The 24,735-nt window shown below is 49.6% G+C and overlaps 1 protein-coding gene across 2 annotated transcripts; it reads left to right on the top strand.

The window, feature by feature from the left end:
• On the top strand, positions 1-24,735 carry LOC140485777 (uncharacterized). Of its 2 annotated transcripts, none has more exons than XM_072584294.1 (3): positions 1-156; positions 1,110-1,225; positions 21,755-24,735. In XM_072584294.1, the coding sequence occupies exon 3, from the start codon at positions 22,619-22,621 to the stop codon at positions 23,699-23,701; it is 1,083 nt and encodes a 360-aa protein (XP_072440395.1). In that variant the 5' UTR covers positions 1-156; positions 1,110-1,225; positions 21,755-22,618; the 3' UTR covers positions 23,702-24,735. The 2 variants fall into 2 exon arrangements, with proteins under 2 accessions (XP_072440395.1, XP_072440396.1); XM_072584295.1 differs by having other exon boundaries at positions 95-119.

The raw sequence follows: 24,735 nt of genomic DNA, 5'->3' as shown, positions 1-24,735 counted from the left end.
ATGGAGCTGCTTTCTCCGGCAGCGGCTGCGATCGACTTCAGAAAGTGGTGCTCAGAGCCGGTGTGCGGGAGCGTCGCTGGGAGAAAAGAGCGCAGAGAATTCACAAGTCCTGGATAAAGGTTAAAAAAAATCCTGAAAAAGACCCTCCAGGCCCGGGTAAGGAGATGGCGGTCTCTGATCAGGGAAGGGGCCCAGAGTCACGGCCGCCATTTGTTTGAGGGAAGAGGGAGCGCGGGCCTGAGGGCCGCCATCTTGAGAAGGTCAAAGCGCAGGTGGGCGGGGCTCTCGGGGTCTGTAGAACAATCAGAGGAAAGGGAAGCCCCATTGTTATTGATTAATTCCACGAACACAGCTTCACTGGGCGATCCTGCAGGAATATCCTCTCTCAGTCCTGCTGGGATGTTTCACCCCATCAGAACCAGCAGCTCTCCTCCTCTCTCAGCTCCCCTTCTGTCCTTCCTGCAGCATCTGTCCCCTGGAACATTGAGCTGCCTGTCCTGTCCCTCCCTCAGCTGTTGTTTCTGTAATACCTGTGATATCCCAGTCCCATCTTAGATTACTTCACTAAAGACAGGAATGCACCCGATGGATTGTTCTTAACATCCGCAATTGTTTAACACTCACTCACAGGTTTTTAATTACATCGTTTTTGAAGCATTTACTTCACATTCAATCATTTGCAATGGTGGGATTTGAATTTGTGTCCAGAGAACACTTGCTAAGTTTCTGCATAAATTGTCATACATTAATGCCACTAGGCCATCACTTCGCCTGCTCACAGTTTGTATATCCCAGTACAACATGAATCAAAACCCTTTCTTCCTGCACAATTGTTTGACCCAGCACTCTGGTGATGTGACTCAGTACCTGTCCATGTGGTATCCCTCACTGTGTGGGTCTAATTGCTGCCTCTGTCAGCGTCTCTCACTTTTGAAGCTACTCCAAATCATGAGCCAACAGAGTTCTCCACTCCAAAGAGATGAGGCAGCACAGGTCAGGAATGGAGACTGGGATTTTCCAGATCTCTGTGGGGCTCAGTGCCATTCTAAGAGTAGCCCTCAAAGCATTAGTCTAATTTCCCATTCTGCCTATTTCTGTGTCCTCTACAGGCACTCATGGAGTTCCTGACTCAATAGACTTGCCAACCACTGGTTGGGACGATGGTTGGTCAGCCAGAAAGACAAAGTCAGGGAGTTCGGGAGTCTTCAATAAATCCTGCTGCCAGGTAAGATCATTCCAGTGCACAGAGCAGAAAGTAATAAGGGGGATCCAAACATCAGCTAACAAGACATGACATAGAGAAAATGCTGGAGGGGGAGCACAGTACAGACCCACCCCAGGCTCAATCACCACGCCTGCTGCAAGTTTTGTTGTAATGAGACAGCATCGGGAGTTCCCAGGTATCAGTCCAGGCCTGTGCTTTCTTAGGGAGCATCAGAACAACTGAGGGGAAAGCAGGCCTCCCCCAAGAGTGTGGTAATGCTGCCTGGGATCTTTCTGTTCCCTATTCCCTCTCCAACACTGTAACTATGGCTTATATTGAGGACCAGTGTATTCAATCATTCTAACTCCTATAACAGTTCCTATCTCTGTCATCCCCTCCCCTCTCACCAATTATTTCACATATTTGAAACCTCTAGTCCAGATGACCATCCGTATCGTTGTAACTTGCTTCAGTCTCTACAACATGTCTTGTCTCGATAGTCTCCTCCTCCAACAACTGGAGATATAGGGTCTGTTTCTGTGCTGCATGACCATTCAGCCGAGGTTCCCTAAATGGAAAGATTTGCGTTTGCCTGTGTTTGGCTCATACCCCTTCAAATCTTCTCCTCTCCATGTACCTCCACGAGAGTCTTTTCCATGTTGTAATTGTACTTGTTTTTACCATTTTCTCTGGCAGTCCATTCCGTCTATGCACCATCCTCTGTGGATAATGTTGCCCCCCAGCTCCCTCTTTAAATCCTTGCTCTCACACCTCATGTTTATGCCTCCTGCTATGGACTCACCTACCCTTGGATATTCACCTTACTTAGACCCTACATGGTTTCATAAACCTTTATAAGGTCACCCCGTGGCCTCCTCTGCCCAGGAGAAATATTGACGATAATGTTACCAATATCTCCAACTCATGTACTCAATGCTCTGACCAATGAAGACAAGTGTGCCAGTTGCCGCTTTCAACACCCTGTCGCCCTGTGATGCCAGTCCAAGGAACAATGTAGCTGCACCCCTTGGTCTCTCTCTTTTCTACAACACTGCCCAAGGCCCGACCATTAACTGTGTTAGTCCTCCCTGGTTTGTCTGAACTAAATCCAACACCTGAACTAAATTCCATCTTTCATTCCTTGGCCCACTGTCCCAGTTGATTACCATCCCCTTCGATAATTATATTCCCTGCCCACTCCTCCACTAATCTTGGTATCCATAAACATACTAACAGGGACTGCTATCTTTGCACTCATATTGTTTATGTAAATGGCGCACAACAGTGGTCCCAGCACCAATCCTTAAAGCACACTGCTGGTCAGAGGCCCCAGTCTGAACAACAACCCTCTCCCACCACCCTCTGTCTCCCACTGACACCCCATTTTGTATCCAGTTGGCTAGCTCTCCCTGATCCCTTGTGATCTACCCTTACTAACCAATGTATCATGCTACACCCTGACCAAGGGTTTGCGGAAGCCAGAAACAACGTCTGTTGCTCTGCCTTCGTCTATCTTTTTGGTCACATCTTGAGCAAACTCCAGTCCAGTTTGTGGGACATGTTTTCCCACGCACAAAGCCATGCTGGCTGTCCGTAATCAGGCCTTATCTTTCCAAATGCATGGACGGCCTACCTCTCAGAATGACCCCCAACAACTGACCCACCCTGATGTCTCGCTCATCAGTCTGTAGTTCCCTGGCTTTCTCTTGCAGCCTTTCTTAATTAATGACACAACATTATAATCATAGTCAGAGAGTCATACCGCACTGCTTGGTTAAACCTAACCATTCTCTAAAACGGATCTCATCCCACCTGCCTGTTCCTGGATCATATCCCTTCAAACCTTTCCTATTCCTGTACGAATCCGAATGTCTTTTGAACATTGTAATTGTCCTCATGTTCACCCCTTCCTTGGGAAGGTCATTCCACACACAACCCACCCTCTGTGTAACAATGTGCCTCATGTCTTTTTTTTATGTCTCTCCTCTAAACTTAAAAATGTAGTGCCTTGTCTTGAAACTCCCCTGTCCATGGGAAAAGACAACTCCCATTAACTCTATCTATCCCCCTCATGATTTTATAAACTTCTATGAGGTCATCTGTCAACATTTAGGTTTCAGTGAAAAATACCAACCTATTCAGCCTTTCTTTATACTGAAGCCTTTCGTACCCAGCCACATCCCAGTAAATCTCCTCCCAACACTTTCCAGCTTCATAATATCCTTCCTATAACTGGGCGACCAGAACTGGACACAGTATTCCAGAAGAGGACTCACCAATGGCCTGTATAATCTCAATGCGACTTCCCAACTCCGATATCCAAAGGACTGAGCAATGAAAGCAAGTGAGGCAAGCACCTTTTTTTAAACTATCCCGTCTCTCCATGTTGCAAACTTCAAAGAATTATGTAGCTGAACCATGAGTTCCCTCTGTTCTACAACACCACTGAAGGTCTTGCCATTAATTGTATAAGTCCTGCCCGTGTTTGTTGTTCCAAATGCATTACCTCGCATTTATTCAGATTGAACCTCATCTACAGTTTTTCAGCCATTCACACATTTCATCAGGATCCTTTTGTAATCTCAGAAAACCTTCTTCACTGTCCACAATGCCACCCTCCAGTCTACCTGCCTATCACACATAGCTCTCTATGGTACAAATATCTCTCCTAGGGGCCCTACAATTTCTTCACCAGCTTCCCACAATGTCCTGAGATCCATTTGATCAGGTCCTGGGGATTTATCTACCTTTGTGTTTTAAAACCTCCAGCACCTCCTTTTCTATAATGTGGACTCATTTCAAGACATTGAGTCATAGAGATGTACAGCACAGAAACAGGCCCTTCGGACCAACTCCTGCATGACGTTTCTAGTCACATTTGCCACAATTTTGCCAATATCCCTCTGAACCCTTCCTATTCATACACCCATCCATATGCCTTTTAAATGTATTTCTATCAGCCTCCACTATTTGCTCTGGCAGCTTATTCCATCCACTCTGTGGGAGCCAGGTGTCCCTTAGACCCCTTTGAAAAGTTTCCCTCGCCTGGGGAAATGACCTTGTCTATTGACCCTGTCGATGCCCACCATGATTTTAAACACCTTTTATCGGTTAACTCCTCAGCCTCCCATGTTCAAGTGAAAACAGCCCCAGCCTATTCAGGCTTTTCCCTGAAGCACAAACCCTCCAACCCTGGCAACATCTTTGGTCATTTCTTCAGAACCCTTTCAGGTTCCACATTCACAACTTACCAGAACGAAGGACCCGATACCCAGCATGAGCAAAACTAATGTAGTGTAAAAAATCCCATGCAAGGACTGCACAAAACACTACATCGGACAAACAGGAAGACAGCTAACGATCTGTATCCAAGAACACCAACTAGCCACGAAACGACTCGACCAGCTATCCTTAGTAGCCACACACACAGATGACAAGCAACATGAATTCGACTGGGACAACACTACATTATAGGGAAAGCCAAACAGAGAACAGCCAGGGAATTCCTAGAGGCATGGCACTCATCCACAGACTCTATCAACAAACACATCGACCTGGACCCAATATACCGGCCACTACAGAGGACAGCTGGAACTGACAACCAGAAGTGGCAGAGACAGGCCACTATAAATGCTGGAGTAAACATCACAGAAGCACTTCACAGGAGGCTCCCAAGCACTGAGGATGTCACCTAGACAGAGGACGAAACGTTTGCAAGACAAATTCCCAGCTCGGCAAACAGAACCACAACAACGAGCACCCGAGCTACAAATCTTCTCCCAAACTTTGAATGGTCACTACCTCCTAATGGCTCCTTCACTTTGACGTCCCTGATCCAATCCGGTTCGTTGCACAACACCAGATCCAGAATTGCCTTCTCCCTGTTAGGCTGCAGCACCAACTGTCCTAAGAATCCATCTCTGAGGCACTCCTCAAGCTCCATTTCTTGTGTTCCAGTACCATCCTGATTCTCCCAGTATACCTGCATGTTGAAATCCACCATATCTTTGCGACATATTTTTGTAGTAATATCTTTGCGACAGGCCAATTTCAGCTCCTTATTCAACTTACACTCTACATCCAGACTACTGTTTGGGGACCTGTAGATAACTCCCACGAGGGTCTTTCTACCCTAAAAATTTCTCAGCTCTCTCCATACTGACTCCACATCCTCTGCCAACAATGTCCTCCTTCGCAAGGGACTGAATACCATTCCTGACCAACAGGGCCACCCCACCTCCTTTCCCCGTCAGTCTGTCCTTACGATAGCACATATAGCCTTGAATATTCATTTCCCAGTCCCTGTCCACTTGAAGCCCCGTCTCCGTTATCCCCAAAACATCGTAATTGCCAATTTCCAAATGAGCCGCAAGCTCATCCATCTTATTTCTAATGTTTTGTGCATTCAAATATAATGTTTTTAATTTGTTACTGCCCTCACCCTTCCTATCAATCCCTATTTCACTTAACCTTACGGCATGATCCCTTTGTGAGTTTTCTGCTCCATTGATTCCGTTGTCTTTCTTGACTTCTCTTGTTCTAACTTTCCCTTCAATTTCCTTCTTAAACTTCCAGTTTGTCCCCCCGCCCACGCTATTTAGTTTAAACACAACTGTATTGCAGTGACAAACCTGCCTGCCAGAATGCTGGTCTCCCATCTATTAAGCCGTAAGCTGTCTCTCTTGTATAATTTATCCTTACCGCAAAACATACCCCAGTGATCCAAGAATTTAAATCCTTGCTTCCTGAACCAGTTCCCCAGCCACACATTCAAATCAATTATATCCCTGTTCCTGTCCTCTCCAACCCGAGGAACTGGAAGCAAACCAGAGATAACCACACGAGACGTGCGGCTTTTCAGCTTTCTTCTGAGTTGTCCGAATTCCCGCTGTAGAATGTCCCTCCTCCTCTTCCTGACATCATTTGTGCCGACATGTACCATCACCTTCGCCCTTGAACACTCTGTCTGCGACATCCTTTATCCTGCACCAGGAAGGCAACACACTATCCTGAAATCCCGCCTGTTGCCACAGAAACCCCGTTCAGTTCCTCTCACTATGGAGTCCCCTATTACCACGGCTCTATATGATGTCTGACTCCTCGGGTCTGCCTCCTACGCCAACTTTTGATTGGCAGACCTGACCGCCTCGCGGACTGGCAGTGTCATCTGTCTCTCCTGTTTCCAAAAGATTCAACCTGTTCCTAACAGATGCTTTGACTAGGGCCTCCAGCACTTGTCTCCTCTCTGCCTTCCTCACCGTCTTTTCCCTTCTGGTATGCTCGGTGTAATCACCACGCTGAAGGTAATGTCCAGAAAGATCTTGTTCACTTGGATGAGCATGAGGTCATCGAGTTCTTTATCAGTGTTTCAATATGCTGTGTCAGAAGCTGAACATGTACACACTTTCCACAGTTATACGAGCCAGATACACCAGAGTACTTGACCTCCAACATCATGCACACAGCCCACTGAACCAGCTTCGCAGTTAAGGAAACCTACACAAACATGGGGAGAATGTGCAAACTCCACATGGGCAGTCGCCCAAGGCGGGAACTGAACCCGGGTCTCTGGCGCTGGGAGGCAACAGTGCGAACCACCATGTCACCATAGGACCTGGGACTTATAACACACCTACTTAAATAACAGTCGCTCAACTTCCCAAATAGCCTCTGTGCTCTGACTTCACTTCCTCCCAGCAACCGCCACTCTCTGCTGCACTCAGACCCTGACACACTCCCTGCAATGACAGTCGTCCTGTCAGCGTCACACTCCCCCATCACCATACCAATCACCCCTCACACTTTTTCTGTCACCATCTCCTTGTTGCCTCGCACTTATCCGTCACTGTCGCACTGTCTCCCACACACTCACTCTCACACCATCACACTGACCCACTCACACTGACTCCATCACAATAACCCTGATACCATCAAACTGACCCCGTCACACTCACTCCCTCCCTGACCTCCTCACAGTCACTCTGTCACTGTCACCCTGAGCCATTCACATTCACAACATCATTGTCACACTCACACCCTGACATTGACTCCATCATCATCACTATGACCTTCTCACACTCACTCCGTAACCATCAGCCTTACTCCCTCACACTCACTCCATCACTGTCACGCTGACACCCCAACACTCACTCTGTCAGTCACCCTGACACGCTCACATTCACTCAGTCACTGACACCTGCAAACCCCACAATCAGTCACTGACACCTGGATCCCCTCACACTCATTCCGTCACCGTTTCCCTGAACCCCTCATACTCACTCCATAATTGTCTCCCTGAAACCCTTACGCTCACTCAGTCACCCTTTCCCTGACCCACTCACACTCACTCCGCCATTGTTTCCATGACCCCCTGACGCTCACTCCATCACTGTTCCTTGGAAAGGGTCACAATCACTAAGTCACCATCACCTTAAAACCCTCGCAGTCACTGCATCAGTTACAGCCTGACAAACATACATGCACTCCGATCCTGATATGCTGAGGTACTCACCATCACTCTGAGCCCCTCGCATTCTCCATGTCCCCGTCACGCTGACACCGTCACACTCATTCTGTCACTGTTTACCTGGTGCACAAATGCACATTCTGTCCCTGCCATGCTGAGGCGCTCACAGTAACTCTGTCATGTTCACCCTGTGCCCCTCACAATCTGCCTGCCCCCGTCACCCTGAGGCCCTCACACTGTCTTTCTCCCTGTCTAATAATCACTCAACTGCCATCAAAATTACCGCCTTATACTCAGAATGTCACTGGCCCATGCAAACCGTGACATGCACTCTCTTACTGTCACCCTGACCCAGTCACACTGAGTAGGTTCCATCGCGCTTTTCTCCTTAACTCACAACATCACTGTTACCTCAGCCTCTCACACTTACTCCATCACCATCACCCTGATTCCCTCACACTCGTCCGTCACTGTCAACCTTACCTTCTCACATTTACTCAATCACCATAACCTATGACACCCTCACACTCACTCCGTTAGTTTTACCCTGAAACCCTCAGAATATCTCCTTCACTGTCACCCTGACGCTCCCAAACTCAGTCACAGGCACCTTGACCCCTTCATACGCACTCAGTCACTGTCATCCTGTCCTCCTCACACACACTCAGTAATGCCTCACTGACCCACTCCCAATAACACCATCATTATCATGCTATTCCCCCTACCCTCACTCTGTCACTGTCACCCTCACTCCGAAACTCACATTGGTACCATCAAACTAATTCCATCAGACCCACTCCCTCATTGTCACCCTGACACCCTCACACTCACTCTGTCTCTGTCACGCTGAGCCCAATGACACTCAGTCCGTCAAAATAAACCTGTTGTCACAATGATAGGCACCCAGACCCCTCATACTCACTGAGTCATAATCACCATGTCCCCCTCACATTCACCCTGTCACCGTTTCCCTGATCCCCTCACACTCATTCCATCACCATCAGCCTGATACCTCACACTCACTCGAACACAATCAACCTCACCCCCTCATATTCACTCACTCGCTGTCACCCTGACCCCCTCATACACACACTCCTTCACTGTCACCCTGACCTCCTCGCAATCACTGCTTCATCCTGAGCCCCACACACTCACTCCGTCACTGTCACCGTGATCATCTCACACACATTCTATCAGGGTCACCGTGACACTCTCACACTCACCCCATCTCCCTCACCCTGACCTCCTCACACTCATCCGTTACTGTCATCCTTACCTTCTCACATTCATTCCATCACCTTAACCTAGAACACACTCAAACTCACTTTGTCACGGTCACCCTGATGCTCTCAAGCTCAGTCACAGGCACCTTGACCCCTTCACATTCACTCAATCACTGTCATCCTGTCCTCCTCACACACACTCAGGTACTGTCACCCTGACCCACTCGCACTAATTCCATCACCTTCTAGCTAATCCCCCGACCCTCGCTCTTTCACTGTCACACTCACTCAGGAACTCACATTGGTACCGTCACACTGATCCTATGACAATCACTCCCTCACCGTTACCCTAACACTCTCACACTCACTCACTCTGTCTCTGTTATGCTGAGCCCATCACATTCAGTCCCTCAAAGTAACCCTGTAGTCACAGTCATGGGCACTCTGACCCCTCACAGTCACTGAGTCACAATCAGCGTATACTCCTCACATTCACCCTGTCACTGTTTCCTTGAACCCCTCACACGCATTCCATCACTGTCACCCTGATACGTCACACTCACTGGGACACAATCAACCTCACCCCCTCGCATTCACTCATTCACTGTCACCCTGACCCTCTCACACACACTCCTTCGCTGTCACCTTGACCTCCTCGCAATAACTACTTCATCCTGAGCCCCACTCACTCACTCTATCACTATCACCCTGATCCCCTCACACTCACTCCAACACTTTCACCCTGATCATCTCACACACACTACATCAGGGTCACCTTGACACTCTCACACTCATTCCATCCCTCTCACCCTGACCTCCTCACACTCATCCATCACTGTTATCCTTACCTTCTCACATTCACTCCATCACCTTAACCTAGAACACACTCACATTCACTTTGTCACGGTCACCCTGACGCTCTCAAACTCAGTCACAGGCACCTTGACCCCTTCACACTCACTCAATCACTGTCATCCTGTCCTCCTCACACACACTCAGGTACTGTCACCCTGACCCACTCGCACTAACTCCATCACCTTCAATCTAATCCCCCTACCATCGCTCTGTCACTGTCATCCTCACTCCGAAACTGAACATTGGTACCGCCACACTGATCCCATCAGACTCACTCCCTCACTGTTACCCTAACACTCTCACACTCACTCTGTCTCTGTTATGCTGAGCCCATCACATTCAGTCCCTCAAAGTAACTCTGTCGTCATAGTCATGGGCACTCTGACCCCTCACAGTCACTGAGTCACAATCAACGTATACTCCTCACATTCACCCTGTCATCGTTTCCTTGAACCCCTCACACGCATTCCATCAGCATCAGCCTGATACCTCACACTCACTCGGACTCAGTCAACATCACCCCCTCATATTCACTCACTCACTGTCACCCTGACCCCCTCATACACACTCCTTCACTGTCACCCTGACCTCCTCGCACTCACTCCTTCATCCTGACCCCCTAACACTCACTCCATCACTATCACCCAGACCCAATTACACTCAGTGCACCCCGCCACCCTGACCCTGTCACACTCAAATCCTCAATGCCGTCCTGACCATCTCAAACTTACTCTCCCCACAGGCCACCTCACACTTCTCCATCTCTGTCACCATGACCCCTGCACACTCACTCCGTCATTGTCAGCCTGACCTCATTACATTCACTTTGTCACCCAGACCCAATCATATTCAGTCCTCCCTGCCACCCTGGCCCCCCTCACTCAGTCAATCACCGTCATCCTGACTCCATCACAATCAGTCTTTCAGCAATCGTCTTACCCCCTCGCACATAGTCAGTCACTGTCACCCTGAACATCTCTCACTCTCTCTGTAATTGTTCCGCTTCGCAGCCTCACAGCCATTACATTCTTCACCCTGATCCCCTCACACTCACTATACCACTGTCATCCTGACCCCCTCACACACACTCTGACACCATCACCCTGACCCCCTCACACTCACTCTGTCACCCTGACCCCCTCACACTCACTCTGTCATTGTCACCCGTACCCCCTCACCTTCTTTCCGTCACCCTCATGAATTCACACTCCCTCCATCACCCTGAAACCCCTTACATTCACTCCGCTGTTATCACCCTGACCCTCTAACGCACATTTTCTCACCATCACACTGAAGCCCTCACTCTCATTCCATCAGTTTCATACTGACGCCGTCAATCTCACTTCATCACAGTAACGTTGGCACCCTCAAACTGGCTCCATCACTGTCACACTAACAGCTTACAGACATACTCCATCACTGACACACTGATCCCCTTACACTCACTCTGTCACTGTCACACTAACACCCTCACACTCAATCTGTCATCGTCATTTTGACACCCTCGCACTCACTTCTTCACCACCAGCCTGACACCCGCACACTCACTCCATCACCGACTTCCTGACCCCCTTACATTAACTCAGTTACCGTCACCATGAACGCCCATTTCTCATTGGTCACCGTCAGATTTACTCTGTTACTGTCACGCTCACTTGCTGACTCTCACTCTGTCCCCGTCACCGTGACCCCATCAGACTCCCGCAATCACAGTCATCTTGAACCCATCAAACTCACTCCATCACCAACAATCTGAATCGTTCACTCTCACACCGTCATTCTGACTCGGTCACACAGATGCACCCTCCCTATCACCCTGAACCCTCAAAATCATTCCGTCAGTGTCACGCTGACTCCCTCACACTCAATCCCCAAGGATCCCCCTAAATGCCTCACACTTCCTCTGTCACTGTCATCCGCAGCCCTCTCACTCACTCCATCACACTGACCACCCTCATAAACACCCTGTCACTGTCACCCAGGCCCCCTCACACTCACAGTCACTGTCACTATGATCCCCTCAAACTCACGCAGTCACAGGCAACCTGACCCCCTCATAAACACTCAGTCACTGTCACTGTGTCCCCATCACACTCATTCCCTCACTGTCACCCTGACCCCTCGCACTAACACAATGTCCATCACACTATACCTCCACACTCACTCAGTCACTGTCACCCTCAACTCCCTGACGCTCACCTTGTCAAGTCACACTAACTCCATTAGACTCAGTCCGCCATTGTCACCCCGACCCCCTCACACTCAATTTGTCACAGGTAACCTTGACCCACTTCCTCCCAATTAGTCACCGTTACCCTCCATCACTGTCACCCTGATCCCCTTCCACACTACCCTGTTACTGTAACCCTGACCATTTACATTGATTCTGTCGCTGTCACGGTGACTACTTCACAGTCACTAGCTCACCATCACACTGACCCGCCTCACACGCACTCCGTCACCCTCACCCTGACATAATCACATATACTCCATCACTTCTACCCTGGCTCCCTCACACTTCGTCAGTCACCTTGACGCCCTCACTGGCACCCTGTCCTCCCCGCTGATCACTTCATTATCCCTACCCTGCCCACCGTCATACTCGCACAGTCACCCTAACCCGCTCACACTCTTTTCCTCACCGTCACCCTGACCCCCTCAGAATCGCATCTTCGCCATAACAGTGTATCTCTCACATTCACTCCATCTCTATCAACCTGACCTTATCAGAACCCTCCTTCACCATCCCCGTGAACCCATCACACTCACTCTGGAACGACCACCCTGACCCTCACACTCACAGTGTCGATGTTACCCTGGCTACTCACACACTCTCACTCCATCTCTGTAACTCTGACCACTTCACACTTACTCCACCAAAGTCACCTTGAATCTGACACACTCATTCCATCACTGTCAACCAGTCCACCTCATGCTCACTCCATCATTGTCACCCTAACACCCTCAAACTCGCTCCGAAACTATCACCCTGACCACACACACTCACTCTGTCAATGTCACCCTGGCCACCTCACGGTCACTCTGTCACTGTCACTCAGACCCACTCACAGGCACTTGGTCAATGTCACCCTGACTCCCCTCTCCCACACTCACTCTGGAACTATTACCCTGACCCGTCAGACTCACTCCATTGACGTCACCCTGGCCATATCACACTTACTCCATCTTTGTCATCCTTGCCACATCATATTCACTGCATCAACACGATTTCCTCATAACCACTCCGCCTTCATCACTGGGATCCTTACACTCACTCCATCACTGTCTCCAAGACCCTCTCACACTCAATCCATCACTGTCACCCTGACACCTTCAATCTACTCCGTCACCTTCACCATGACCCCCTCACACTCACTCTGTCACCCTGACACACTCACACTAAAACCATCATAGTCACCTAGACCTTGTAACAATAACTCCTTCTCTGTCACCCTAATTTCCACACACCCACTCCATCACCATCAGACTGACCCTCACACTTATTGCGTCACTGAGACACTGACTCTCTCGCACTCACTCGACCTTTGTCTCCCTGACTCACTAACATTCACTCTTTCACCATCACCCCGAAACCCTGATATTCAATTTTTCACCCTAATGTTCACATACTCACTCCATAACCGTCACCATCACCCATCACATTCCCTCTGTCACCCTGACCCCCTCACACTCTGTCATCGTGACCGCCTCCCACTTTCTCTGTTGTTGTCAGTCTGACCCTCTCACACTTACCCTGTCAACATCACCCTGACCCCCTCATACACACTCTGTCACTATCACTCTTACCTACCTCACTCTCACTCCACGGCCCTCACCCTGATCTGATCACATTCACATCACTGCAACCCTGACCCCCTCACACTCACTCCGTTGCCTTGACCCACTAACTATTACTTCTCCCCCGTCATACTTACCACCTTACACTCAGTCTTTCACTGGTGCACACACACACTGATACCCTCTCTGTCACTGTGACCCTGACCCAATCACACTGAGTCCGTTCCAGCACAAATTTCTCCTTATACTCACTCCATCAGTGTAACCTGAGCCACTCACACTCACTACATTACTGTCACCCTAACCCGCTCACGCTCACTCCATCAGTGTAACCTGAGCCACTCACACTCACTCTATTACTATCATACTGACCCCCTCGTTCTCACTCTATCACTGTCACCCTGACCCACTTACACTCACTCTGTAACCATCAGCCCGAGTCCCTCACACTCAGTCCATCACGGTCACTTTGAACCCTTCAGTCTCATTCCATCACAGTAAAATTGGCACCCTCAATCTCTCCATCACCATCACCCTGACCACCTCACACTCACTCCATCACCATTGCCCTCACGCCAACACACTCACTCCATCACCATGACGCTGACGACCTCAGTCACACTCCGTCACTGTCACCCTGAACCCCTCAGTCTCACTCTGTTGCCATTACCCCGAACGCCTCTCTCTCACTCTGTCATCGTCATCTAAACAGATCACACTGACTGAGTCACTTTCACCCTCACCCGCTGACTCTCACTCTGTCTCCATCACCCTGGCCCCATCAGACGCACGCACATTCTGTAACTGCCAACCTGACCCACTCACGTGCACTCTATCAGTTTCATCCTGACCTCCTTACACTCAGTCTGTCACACTCACCCTGTCCCCATCAGATTCCCTCCATCACCTTCACCCCTAACACTCACTCCATTCCCCTCATCCTGATCACTTCACACTCCATCCCTCACTGTCACCCGACTATTTCACACTCACTCCATCACTGTAACCTTGACCACCTCACACTCACTTCGTCACCATCACCCTGACCACACACATTCACTCTGTCACACAAACCCAATCACACACAGTCCGCCCCGCCATCCTGGCTCCCTCCCACTCAAACCCTCAAAGTCATCCTGCCAACTCGGACACCCGTTGTCACCCTGGCCACCTCACACTCTTTCCATCACTGTCACCATGAACCCCTCAAACTCACTCAGTTATAAGAACCCTGACCCACTCACACTCACTCCATCACCATTACCCAGACCCCTTCACACTCACTCCGTCACTGTCACCCTGAACCCCCAAACCCACTCCCTCATTGTCACGCAGACCACGTCACACACACTCCGTCACCATTACCGTGAATACCACACATTCACTCCGTCATAATAACCGTGACCCCCTCACACTGTCAATTTCTTCCTGACCACTTCACACTCACTCCATCACAGTAACCCTGTCCTCCTCACGCACAATCCGTCACCATCACTGTGAACCCTACACACGCCCTCCATCCCAGTCATCTTGACCGCCTCACACTCACTCTGACACTGTCAACATGACGCCCTTACACTCACACCCTCACTGTCACCTTAATCCCTTGACACTGACTCCATGACCATCAAACTTGCCCCGTCACAGTCACTCTGTCACCGTCTTCCTGACCACCTCACACTCATTCCATCACTGTCACCCTGACATCGTCTCACTCACTCAGTGAACGTAACTGTGAACCTCTCAGACTCACTTTATCACTGTCACCTTCACCCCCTCACACTCATTCCGTCACAGTCACGCTTATATTCGCGCTCACTTCATTACACTGTCACACTCACAACAACCCTCCCGCCCCTGCACCATCACACTCATTTCCTCACTTAATCCCCCATTATCTTCTCACTACTGTGCTCCCTCACCAGTACCCCACATGATCTCCAAAAGTCACGCTCAATCTCACGCTTCATCTACCAATGTGCCGCTCACTCCCGTGCATATACCCCCACTGTAAAGCTCACTCACCCGCACACTTCCCCACCAACACGCTCGCTATCACGCACACTTGCTAAGCACCAAAGTCATCCCCTGACATGCTCTCCTACATTCTTACCCATTCACCTGCACACGGCGCCACCATAAGACTCACTCTCCTGTACATGCACCCAGAGTCGTAGTCACTCATCTGCACAATTCCTCACCATCAAGATCACTTCTCTGTTTGCTCCCCAGCCTTTTCTCTCACTCATGCAAGTGGTGTCCTGCCATCATACTCTCTTTCCAGCTCACGCCCCAACCATCACGATCACTCCCCTGTACACTCCCCCATCGTCATGCTCACTTCCTTGCACACACCTCCACCCTTATCCTCATATTTTTGCACATTCGTCTACCATCACTCTCACTTCACCGCACACTCTCCAACACAATGCTCACTCCCCTACAGTCCACCACCATCTCCATCACTCAGCTGCACACTCCCTGAGCATCTGCCTCATTCGCCCCAACATCAAGCTTACTTCCCTACAATCTCATCCACGTCACACTCAATGCACTGCACACTCACCTACAATCAAACTCACTACCCGCACTCTCCACACTGTCACGCTTACTACCCTGCACACTGACTCACAGTCATGCTCATTCCCCCACACTGTCCCCCAACCTCACACTCTCACAACACCACCATAGTGCTCACTTGCCAACACGCCCCTACCATTGCACCCCCACGCAAACGCCCCCACCATCATTTTCACCACCCCACACACACCCAAATTATATTCATTCTCGCACAAAATCCCCCAGCTTCACACTCACTTCCCTGCAGTCTCACCCAATGTCATTTTCATTTGACCCTACACTCCTGCACCATCACACTCAGTCGACTGCACACTGTTCCACCCTCACACTCACTCTCCCACATGCTCTCACACAATGAAGTTCACTCTTCCACACACCGCCCAAGTGTGACACCCTGTTAACACCACACGCACCCACCGTCACAGTCACTCCCCTATCCACCTTTGCACCATTACACAAACTCCCCACGCACTCTGCTACCATCACACTCCCTCCCCCCACACACCACTTCTTTTGCATCCACTCCTCGGCATATTCCTCCCCCGTTTAACTCATACCACTACACACTCACGCAACATCCCACTGACCCCTGCGCCCACTCATCCACCCTCATGCATTCTTGCCGGCACACTCCCCCACCATCATCCACACATCCCCGCACGCTCACCCACCATCACACTCAGCCACCCGCACAGTCTACTTCCATCCAGCTCACTCCTGCACTTGATGTCCAACCGTCTCGCTCACTTCACCACACACTCGCCCACAGTCCCACTCTCTCCCCCCACATACACCACATTGTCATGCTCACACCCTTGCACGCTTTCTCACTGTTATTATCATACTCCCCGCACACTGCCCCAGTGTTGCTTTCATTCCACCGTGCACATGCCACCATCACGCTCACGTCTCCTTGCACACTGCTGCTAGCATGCTCTCACCCCGCCAGACACTACCCAGTCACTCTCACCTCCCTGCACACACCCCTACCATCACACCTACACCTCTGCATGGCCCCCCACTGTCACACACAATCCACTACACACGCACACCCACTATCACAATCATTGTCCCAGATCCTTCCCCACAGTCATGCTCACTCTCCAATCAGACACATTCCCCTGCACACTGCCCCACCGTTACGCTCACTCCCCCCCACAAACACGACTACAGAACGTTCATTACATTGTACACTCCCCCACCATCACACTCACTGCCCTGCACACTACTCTGCATTATGGTCATTCCCCCAACACTCCACCACCATCACACTCACTTTCCAGCACTCTCCCCCACCGTCACACTCACTCACCTGCACTCATGAGCATCATCACACTTACGCCCCCACACACTTCTCCAACGTCACTCTCTCTCCCCATGCATTCTCCCACCATGAGACTCCCGCCGTTGCACACTCTCCCACTGTCACTACCCTAAGCATTCACGAAACTTCATGCTCACTCCTCACACACTTCCCACCCTGACGCTGATTCCCTGACACACTCCTCTACTGTCATGCCTACTTGCCGCACACTCCCTCACCATCATGATATCTACTCCACCCTCACCAACACTGTCAGAATCTGTCCCTCACACAATCCCGCACTATCATACTCACTCCCTCTTGCTTCCCGACTGTTATGCCCACTCCCCCGCACACTCCCCCACCATCACTCTCACCCATGTATTCCCCCTCCATCATACGCACTTTCCCATCATCATGCCGACTCCCCACAAACTCCACCAACATTTCACTCATTCCCCAATGCATTCTGCCACCGTCACACTCACTTCCCAAACACTATTCCATCATCACTCTCACTCTCCTTGCACATCCCCACTGTCACACTTACTCACTAGCATATGCTCCCAACGTCACACAACTCCCCTGCACACTCCTCCACTGTCATGCTTACTCCACGACACACTCCCCCATGGTCACGCTCACTGCCTCATACTCCCGCGATGTCGCACTCACTCAGTAGGAGTCTCCATCAACATCGCACTCACTCCCCTGCATACTCCAATATCATCATGTTCACTTCCTGCACTCTGTCCCATGGTCACACACACTCCCGCAATCACACCAACATCACACTCACTCCCAAATATTACTGAACACTCTCATTCACCACCCCGCACAATTGCCCATTGTCACGCTCACAATCACCCACAATCACCTCAATGCCTTGCACACGTCCCCACTTTCACACTCACTTCGACACGCTCCCGCACTGTACACTCACTCTCACGTACTCTCCCCCACCATCACTGTCTCTTCACTGCACATTCCCAAACCCATCACGCTCATTCCTCTTTCCTCTCCCTCACTGTAATGTTCTCCTACCACACACTTCTCCACCTTCACTTTCACTCCTCTGCACACGCACCCACCATGATACTCACTCACCTGCACACTCCCCGACCATCACACTCACTCTCTCACATATTGACCCAAAATTCCGCTCATTCCCTCGCACGCTCTGCCAATGTCATGCATGGACCCATACACTCCCCCACTGTCACACTTACTCTGCTACACTCTTCCCCATGGACAGGCTCATTCATATGCACAAATATGCCAACGTCACTTTCACTCCACCTGCACACCCACATCGTCATGCTTACTCTCCTGCAAGCTCCCATACTGTCAAACTCACACCCTCACACACTCCACTACCATTGCAATTATTCCCCACATGTTTGCCCACCATCTAACTCACGGCGCCAAATCCGTCCACCATCATTTTCACACCCACATACACTCCCCCATTGTCATGCTCGCTCCACAACACACTGTCCCACCGACAAGCCTACTCCCCTCACACACTCTCCACCATCATGAGCACTCCCCTGAATGCTCTCCACAGTCACATTCAGTTCCCTACACAATTCGTCATGGTCACATTTACTCTGTTGCACACGCTCCCCAAATCACACTCAAGAACAAGCACACGCCCCCATCGAATGCTCACTTCCCTACACACCGCCACAATGTAATGCTCGATTCCCTGCACACTGTCCTACCATCACACACATTCCCCTGCACTCCTTCCCACTGTCCCGCTCACTCTTCCATGCACAACCCCGCTGACACATTCCCTCAGCTCTCTATCCCACTGTCATACCATCTCCCCAGCAAACTTGCTTCCATCACACTCATTCCCCAGACACTCCATCATTGTCACACTCACTTCCCTGCATACTACTGTACCATCATCGTCACTTCACAGCACACTCCCTCACTATCACACTCACTCCCTCGACACTCTTCTTCACTGTCACCCTCTCTTCCCCGCACACGCCCAAACCATCATGTTCACACTCCTGCACACTCTCCCACTGTCAAGATGACTCCCCCACAAGCTCTGTCACCATCACGGTCATTCCCCACACTCATCGACCAACGTACTGCCTCCCCCACCCTCACCCCTCAACATTATGCTCTCTCTCCTCCCACATGCCCACATTACCATGCTCACTCCCCCGTGCATTCCCGAAGTAATGCTCAATTCTCGGAAACTTCATCACCATAATGCCTACCATGCTGCACACTCCCCACCATCACACTCACTCCCCCACACACTCCCTCATCATCACATTTACTTCCCCTACACTCTACTCCACTGTGACATGCTCTACCCTTCTCAAATCAACACCATAGCCCTCACTTGTATGCATATTTCCCCACCATCATGCACCATCATCGTCAAACTCACTTCCCCACACACTCCCCGGCCATCACTCTACCTCCCCACACACTCATACCGCATCACGCTCTCTCCCCTACAAACGCTCACACTCTCATGTTCACTCCCCAGAATACTTCGCCACCATCGCACTCAGTCTCCGCACACTACCCCACGGTTCCACTGAATCTCCCCGCACAGTCTCCTACCATCATGTTCACTCCTTGTACACTCCAGCACCCTCACACCTACGCTACTGCACAGTCCATACCGTCATGATCATCCGCCTGGATTCTCCCTCTCCATTATGCTCACTGACCCGCACACTCCCTACCCTAAGCATTGGTCATGTACCCGTCCCTCGTTCATTCTCTCGAACTGGCCTTTCATCACATTCCCACTCAGATCAGTGAGCATCAACAATCGGTTCCACATTTTTTCGTCCTGTGAAGCAGCCTATTCTCCAAGACCCACCCTTTTGCCCCTGCCACAGCCGATGGTGCCTCCCCCATTTTTACCTCCTTCTTACGACTAATGCTCTCACATTCACCAAGCAAAGACGTTTTTCCCAAGCTCCAGGTATTAAGTGAGCAACAGCTTCTCACGCCTCATTCATCTTTCCTCACCCAGCATCGGCCCGAATATCCACACCTCTCTTCCTTTCCCCACAGCAATGGAATGTAAAGAGACGATTCGAGGAAAAGACAATTGGAGAGTGGGAGTTTGGGAGATAACGAGTGCAGAACGCAGAGAGCATAGGAGAGTGGGGAATGGAGGTAAAGTGAAATAGATTGTAAATGGAAGATGGAGTGAGAGACACAGAGGAACAGTGTGAGCATGGGAGGGAGATATGGATGGAGAGCGAAAACGGCTGAGGGATGAATTGTGCAGAAGTCCAGGCCAGAATGGGGGGACGCAGAGGTGGAAGCAAGGATAGAGTGACTTAAACGCACCTGCTGAGTTCAGGCCAATTCCATCCCCTTCCTGTGGAGCAGAATTTGGGGCTGAGTCTGTCTCTCTTCAGCCCAGCTTCTTCAAAGCAAAAGCAAACAACAATACCATTCACTCTGCTGCTTGGCACTTTTTAATGAACATTATTTGTTGTTTACAAATTGAAGTGATGGAGTACAGTCAGTGGGATTTGCAGTTGCTCATTGGCCCCTAAGTTGAGAGAAACATTCTCATGTGCCCCCGTAACTCCACTGTGGGGTAATGTTGGACAGGCAAGAGCTACCCTCAGTCTGTTAACATATAGACAGACTGCTCCATCTCTGAAACTCTGCACTGATATGAGGAAATCCTGGATGCACTGATTAACGACTGAATTGGATTGAGTGATGAATTAGGTAAATGGATATTTCAGCGCATTCTTCAGAAGCTGTCTGAACTTATTCTGTGTCACTGCATAAATTGCGGTGTTTGTGCAGCAACTGAGGAGCTGCAGCATGAAGCCCAATTCCCGCAGATAAGGATGGAGATATATAGGGGTATTCCCAATGTCCTGAAACCGGGCCCACATAGAATACAGCATAAATATTGACCACAGTATGATGAAATTAGCTGAGATCAAAAACAGTAAAATGATAGATTTAATTCGATTTCTCATTTCTGGGTCGGACTGAGCTTCCCCATTGGTGGCAGCTCGGAATCTCCTGCGGGCTCTGCTTGTCACGATAATGTGTGTGGCGGTGAGACCATTGAGCAGAAGAATAAGGAGAAATGGGAGAGCCGGTGTTACAGTGTAATGGATGGACTGGGCTGTGAACCAGACATGGGAGGATTGAACACCATGTTTTGCATAACAAATCCAGTGGCGGTTTATCATCACATACTGAGTTGTGAGCATAAAATACCAGGAAATGTTCTTTAAACAGCTCAGCACAGTCACTGCTCCCAGAACCACTACCGCTGTTTTCTCACTGCAAAATTTACTTTTCAGCTTCTGGCAACAAATGGCCACAAACCGATCAAAGGTGAAAGTGACGGTGAACCAGACAGAACAGTCAATGGATGCATAAACCAGGATGGCGTGGATATTACACACGGGGACGGACGTGTAAAAATAAAACAACTCTGCATAAACAACGGGAATCCTTCTCAGTATAAGTTCGAAGGTAATGACCAGTAGATCTGCCGCTGCCATGGCCACCAGGTAACGTCTGACACATGGAGACAATCCACAATCTTTCTCACGCAGGACGTAGATTGTCAGTGCGTTAACTGTGAGGAAGGAAAATAAGCAGATTATCCATCAGCCTGGACGCAATTCTCCTAGTCTGACTGAGAACCCAGTGAGATTATCAAATGTGTCACTGTACACAGGGAATTATAACTGAAATAACTGGAGCTGCAATAACAAACGAGAAATTCTGAATTACTGACAAAATGTCACAAGCCACAAGAAACCCTCCCTCCCCAAACACACAGAGACACGTCCATAAGAACAGATGGTTCCTGAAACATTCCCACACACTCGATCAATCGAGAGCATGCACAGGTCACTTCTTTCCAGATCCTAATACGGAGGGTGAAAAATTTGCTGTTCCGAAGGATTCATTCCCGGTTCCTTGAAGAGAAACGGAGTTTCGACATTTCTGGTTTTTAGTCTAAGTTGTGGTCGATCCTGTGTTGTAAAGGAATGTAAACGCAGGGAAAACGTACTCAACACTTTCACTGCCTGAGGGACTTCGGAGCAATCTCTTTTTCCTTGGAACGGGATCCTTTCCCTCGGCATCTGACTATTTGTGCAATTCATTAACATCCGGCCGTTCACAAATAATGTCCAGGATAGAATGTTCGGGGAATGTCCGTTATAAAATATTGGGTACAGAATATTCGGGAAAACTTCCGCAGCTACTTTGGCACCATTCCCCATATTTTCCTCCACTACATTGGTGAATGTATTGGAGTTATCTCGTGCTCACACGAGGAGATTGAACAGCTCATCACCTTCACAAATATATTCTACCCAACCTCAATTTCACCTGGACCATTTTGGGCACCTAATCCCTTCCGAGACGTCGTCATCTCCATTTCTGGCGACCAATTAACAAAGGACATTTCCTACAATCGCAGTGACCTACGTAGATACTGCACCTACTTCTACCCTGCCTCTTGTACAAACGTGATTCCTTATTCACAATTGCTCTATCTCCGTCCCACCTGCTCCTCGGAGGACCAATTGCACCACAGACAAAACCCAGTTAGCCTCCTTCTTCACAGATTACAAGTTACCCCACACATGTTTGATAATGCCGTCCAGCACATATCATCCACTTCCTGCACCAGTGACATCCAACCCCAGTGCTCCCAACGCAACAAGGACAGAACCCTTCACCTTCCACCCCACCAACTTCTGCATACATCGAATCATACTTTGCCATTTATGCCACCTACAAACGGACCCCACAACTTGGAATATAGTTCCCTCCCTACCCTGATCAGAGGCCATTCCCTTCGCAACTTCCTCGTCAGATTGACGCCCTCCACCAGCCCTCATCCCACTCCCGACACTTTCCTCGGCCATCGCAAGACCTGCAAAATATGCACCTATACCTCCTACCCCATATCCATCCACAGTCACAAAGGATCCTTGCGCATCCGACAGAAATTTATCTGTACCTCCGCCAATGTCACCTACAGTATCCTTTACAACCAATTTGGTCTCCTCTACATTGGGGATACTGGACGCCAACTTGCATATCATTTCAGACTGCATCTCTGGGACACCCGCAGCATTCGCCACCATCGCCCCATGTTGAGCACTTCATCTCCGCCTCCCACTCCGTCAACGACATGCAGGACCTGGCCTCTTCATCCACAAACAAGAACCAGCCGAAACCTTGAGGAAGACGCCTCATATTCCGCCGTGGGACATTGCAACTGAACAAGGTCAATGTCGATTTCATTATTTTCCGCATTTCCTCTCCCCCCTACGTTATCACAATCCGAAGCCTCCAACTTGGCACCTCATCCTTGAACTTTCCTTCATATTTCACTTTTTCTGGTACGCTCTCCTCTCTGACCTATCACCTTCTACCCCACCTTCACCTGTCTATCACATTCTCACCAAAATCTATGCAGACCATAGCAGTGCATTTACCTACAAACGTGGACTCGATATCTGTCCAACACAGGGAAGTATGCAGACCACAGCTGTTAAATTGCATCGAGGTCACCCTGAGTGAAGTAATTTATGACAACTTGAGTTTAATTTTAGTTCGCTTTCTCCAACTTTGAATGTTTATTTCGAAATACTCTTCAAAAGTACAGTGAGAATCGATTGTAAAGTCATGAAACAACCCCAATGGCAGCATATGGACATGTAAAGGAGATTTCTGTCTTTTTCTGTTATTACCTCAAGGACAACGTAGCAAGGAATTGTAGAAAACTGCTCTGAATCTTCAAAGGTATTCTTTGAAGAAGGAACCAGCGTGGAATGTCGTAAAGATGGCGCAGGGTTCAGAATGTTCCAGTTTGAACACCTATGCTCCGCCGACACTTTGATTCTTTCTTATTTATTCTATTTTCTGGAGAGTATTTTGTTGCCAAACTATTATATTTTTAACGTGACTCCTTTGGGAAAGGAGGAAGTGAGTCTCAGATCAGAGGATCGGGAGGGGAATGAAGGCTTCAAGGTTTAAAGAACAGTTCTGCCTGGAGACATGTCCAAGTGCGGTTTGGATACTGGACCCCGGACAATCTGGAGACTGTTCCTGGTGCAGTCTGGAGACTGAGCCCCGTGCAGTTTGGAGACTGGTCCCGGAATGTTCTGCAGTCTGGCCCAGTGTGTCCCAGAGACTGGGTCTGCTGTGGCCTTATCACTTGGCCCGTGTGCTTTGGACACTGGCCCTGGTATAGTCTGGAGCCTGGGCCCCGTATGGCCTTGAGACTGGGCACAGTGCGGTCTGGAGACTGAGC

The sequence above is a fragment of the Chiloscyllium punctatum genome, chromosome 14 (genome assembly GCF_047496795.1).
Source record: "Chiloscyllium punctatum isolate Juve2018m chromosome 14, sChiPun1.3, whole genome shotgun sequence".
NCBI lineage: Eukaryota > Metazoa > Chordata > Chondrichthyes > Orectolobiformes > Hemiscylliidae > Chiloscyllium > Chiloscyllium punctatum.
Note: the sequence above shows the minus strand (reverse complement) of the source record. Positions and strands in the feature narration are given on the sequence as shown.

What these genes read in the sequence shown, in the direction of transcription:
- LOC140485777 (XM_072584294.1), top strand. Translation starts at nt 22,619, where the DNA reads ATGTCCGTTATAAAATATTGGGTACAGAATATTCGGGAAAACTTCCGC.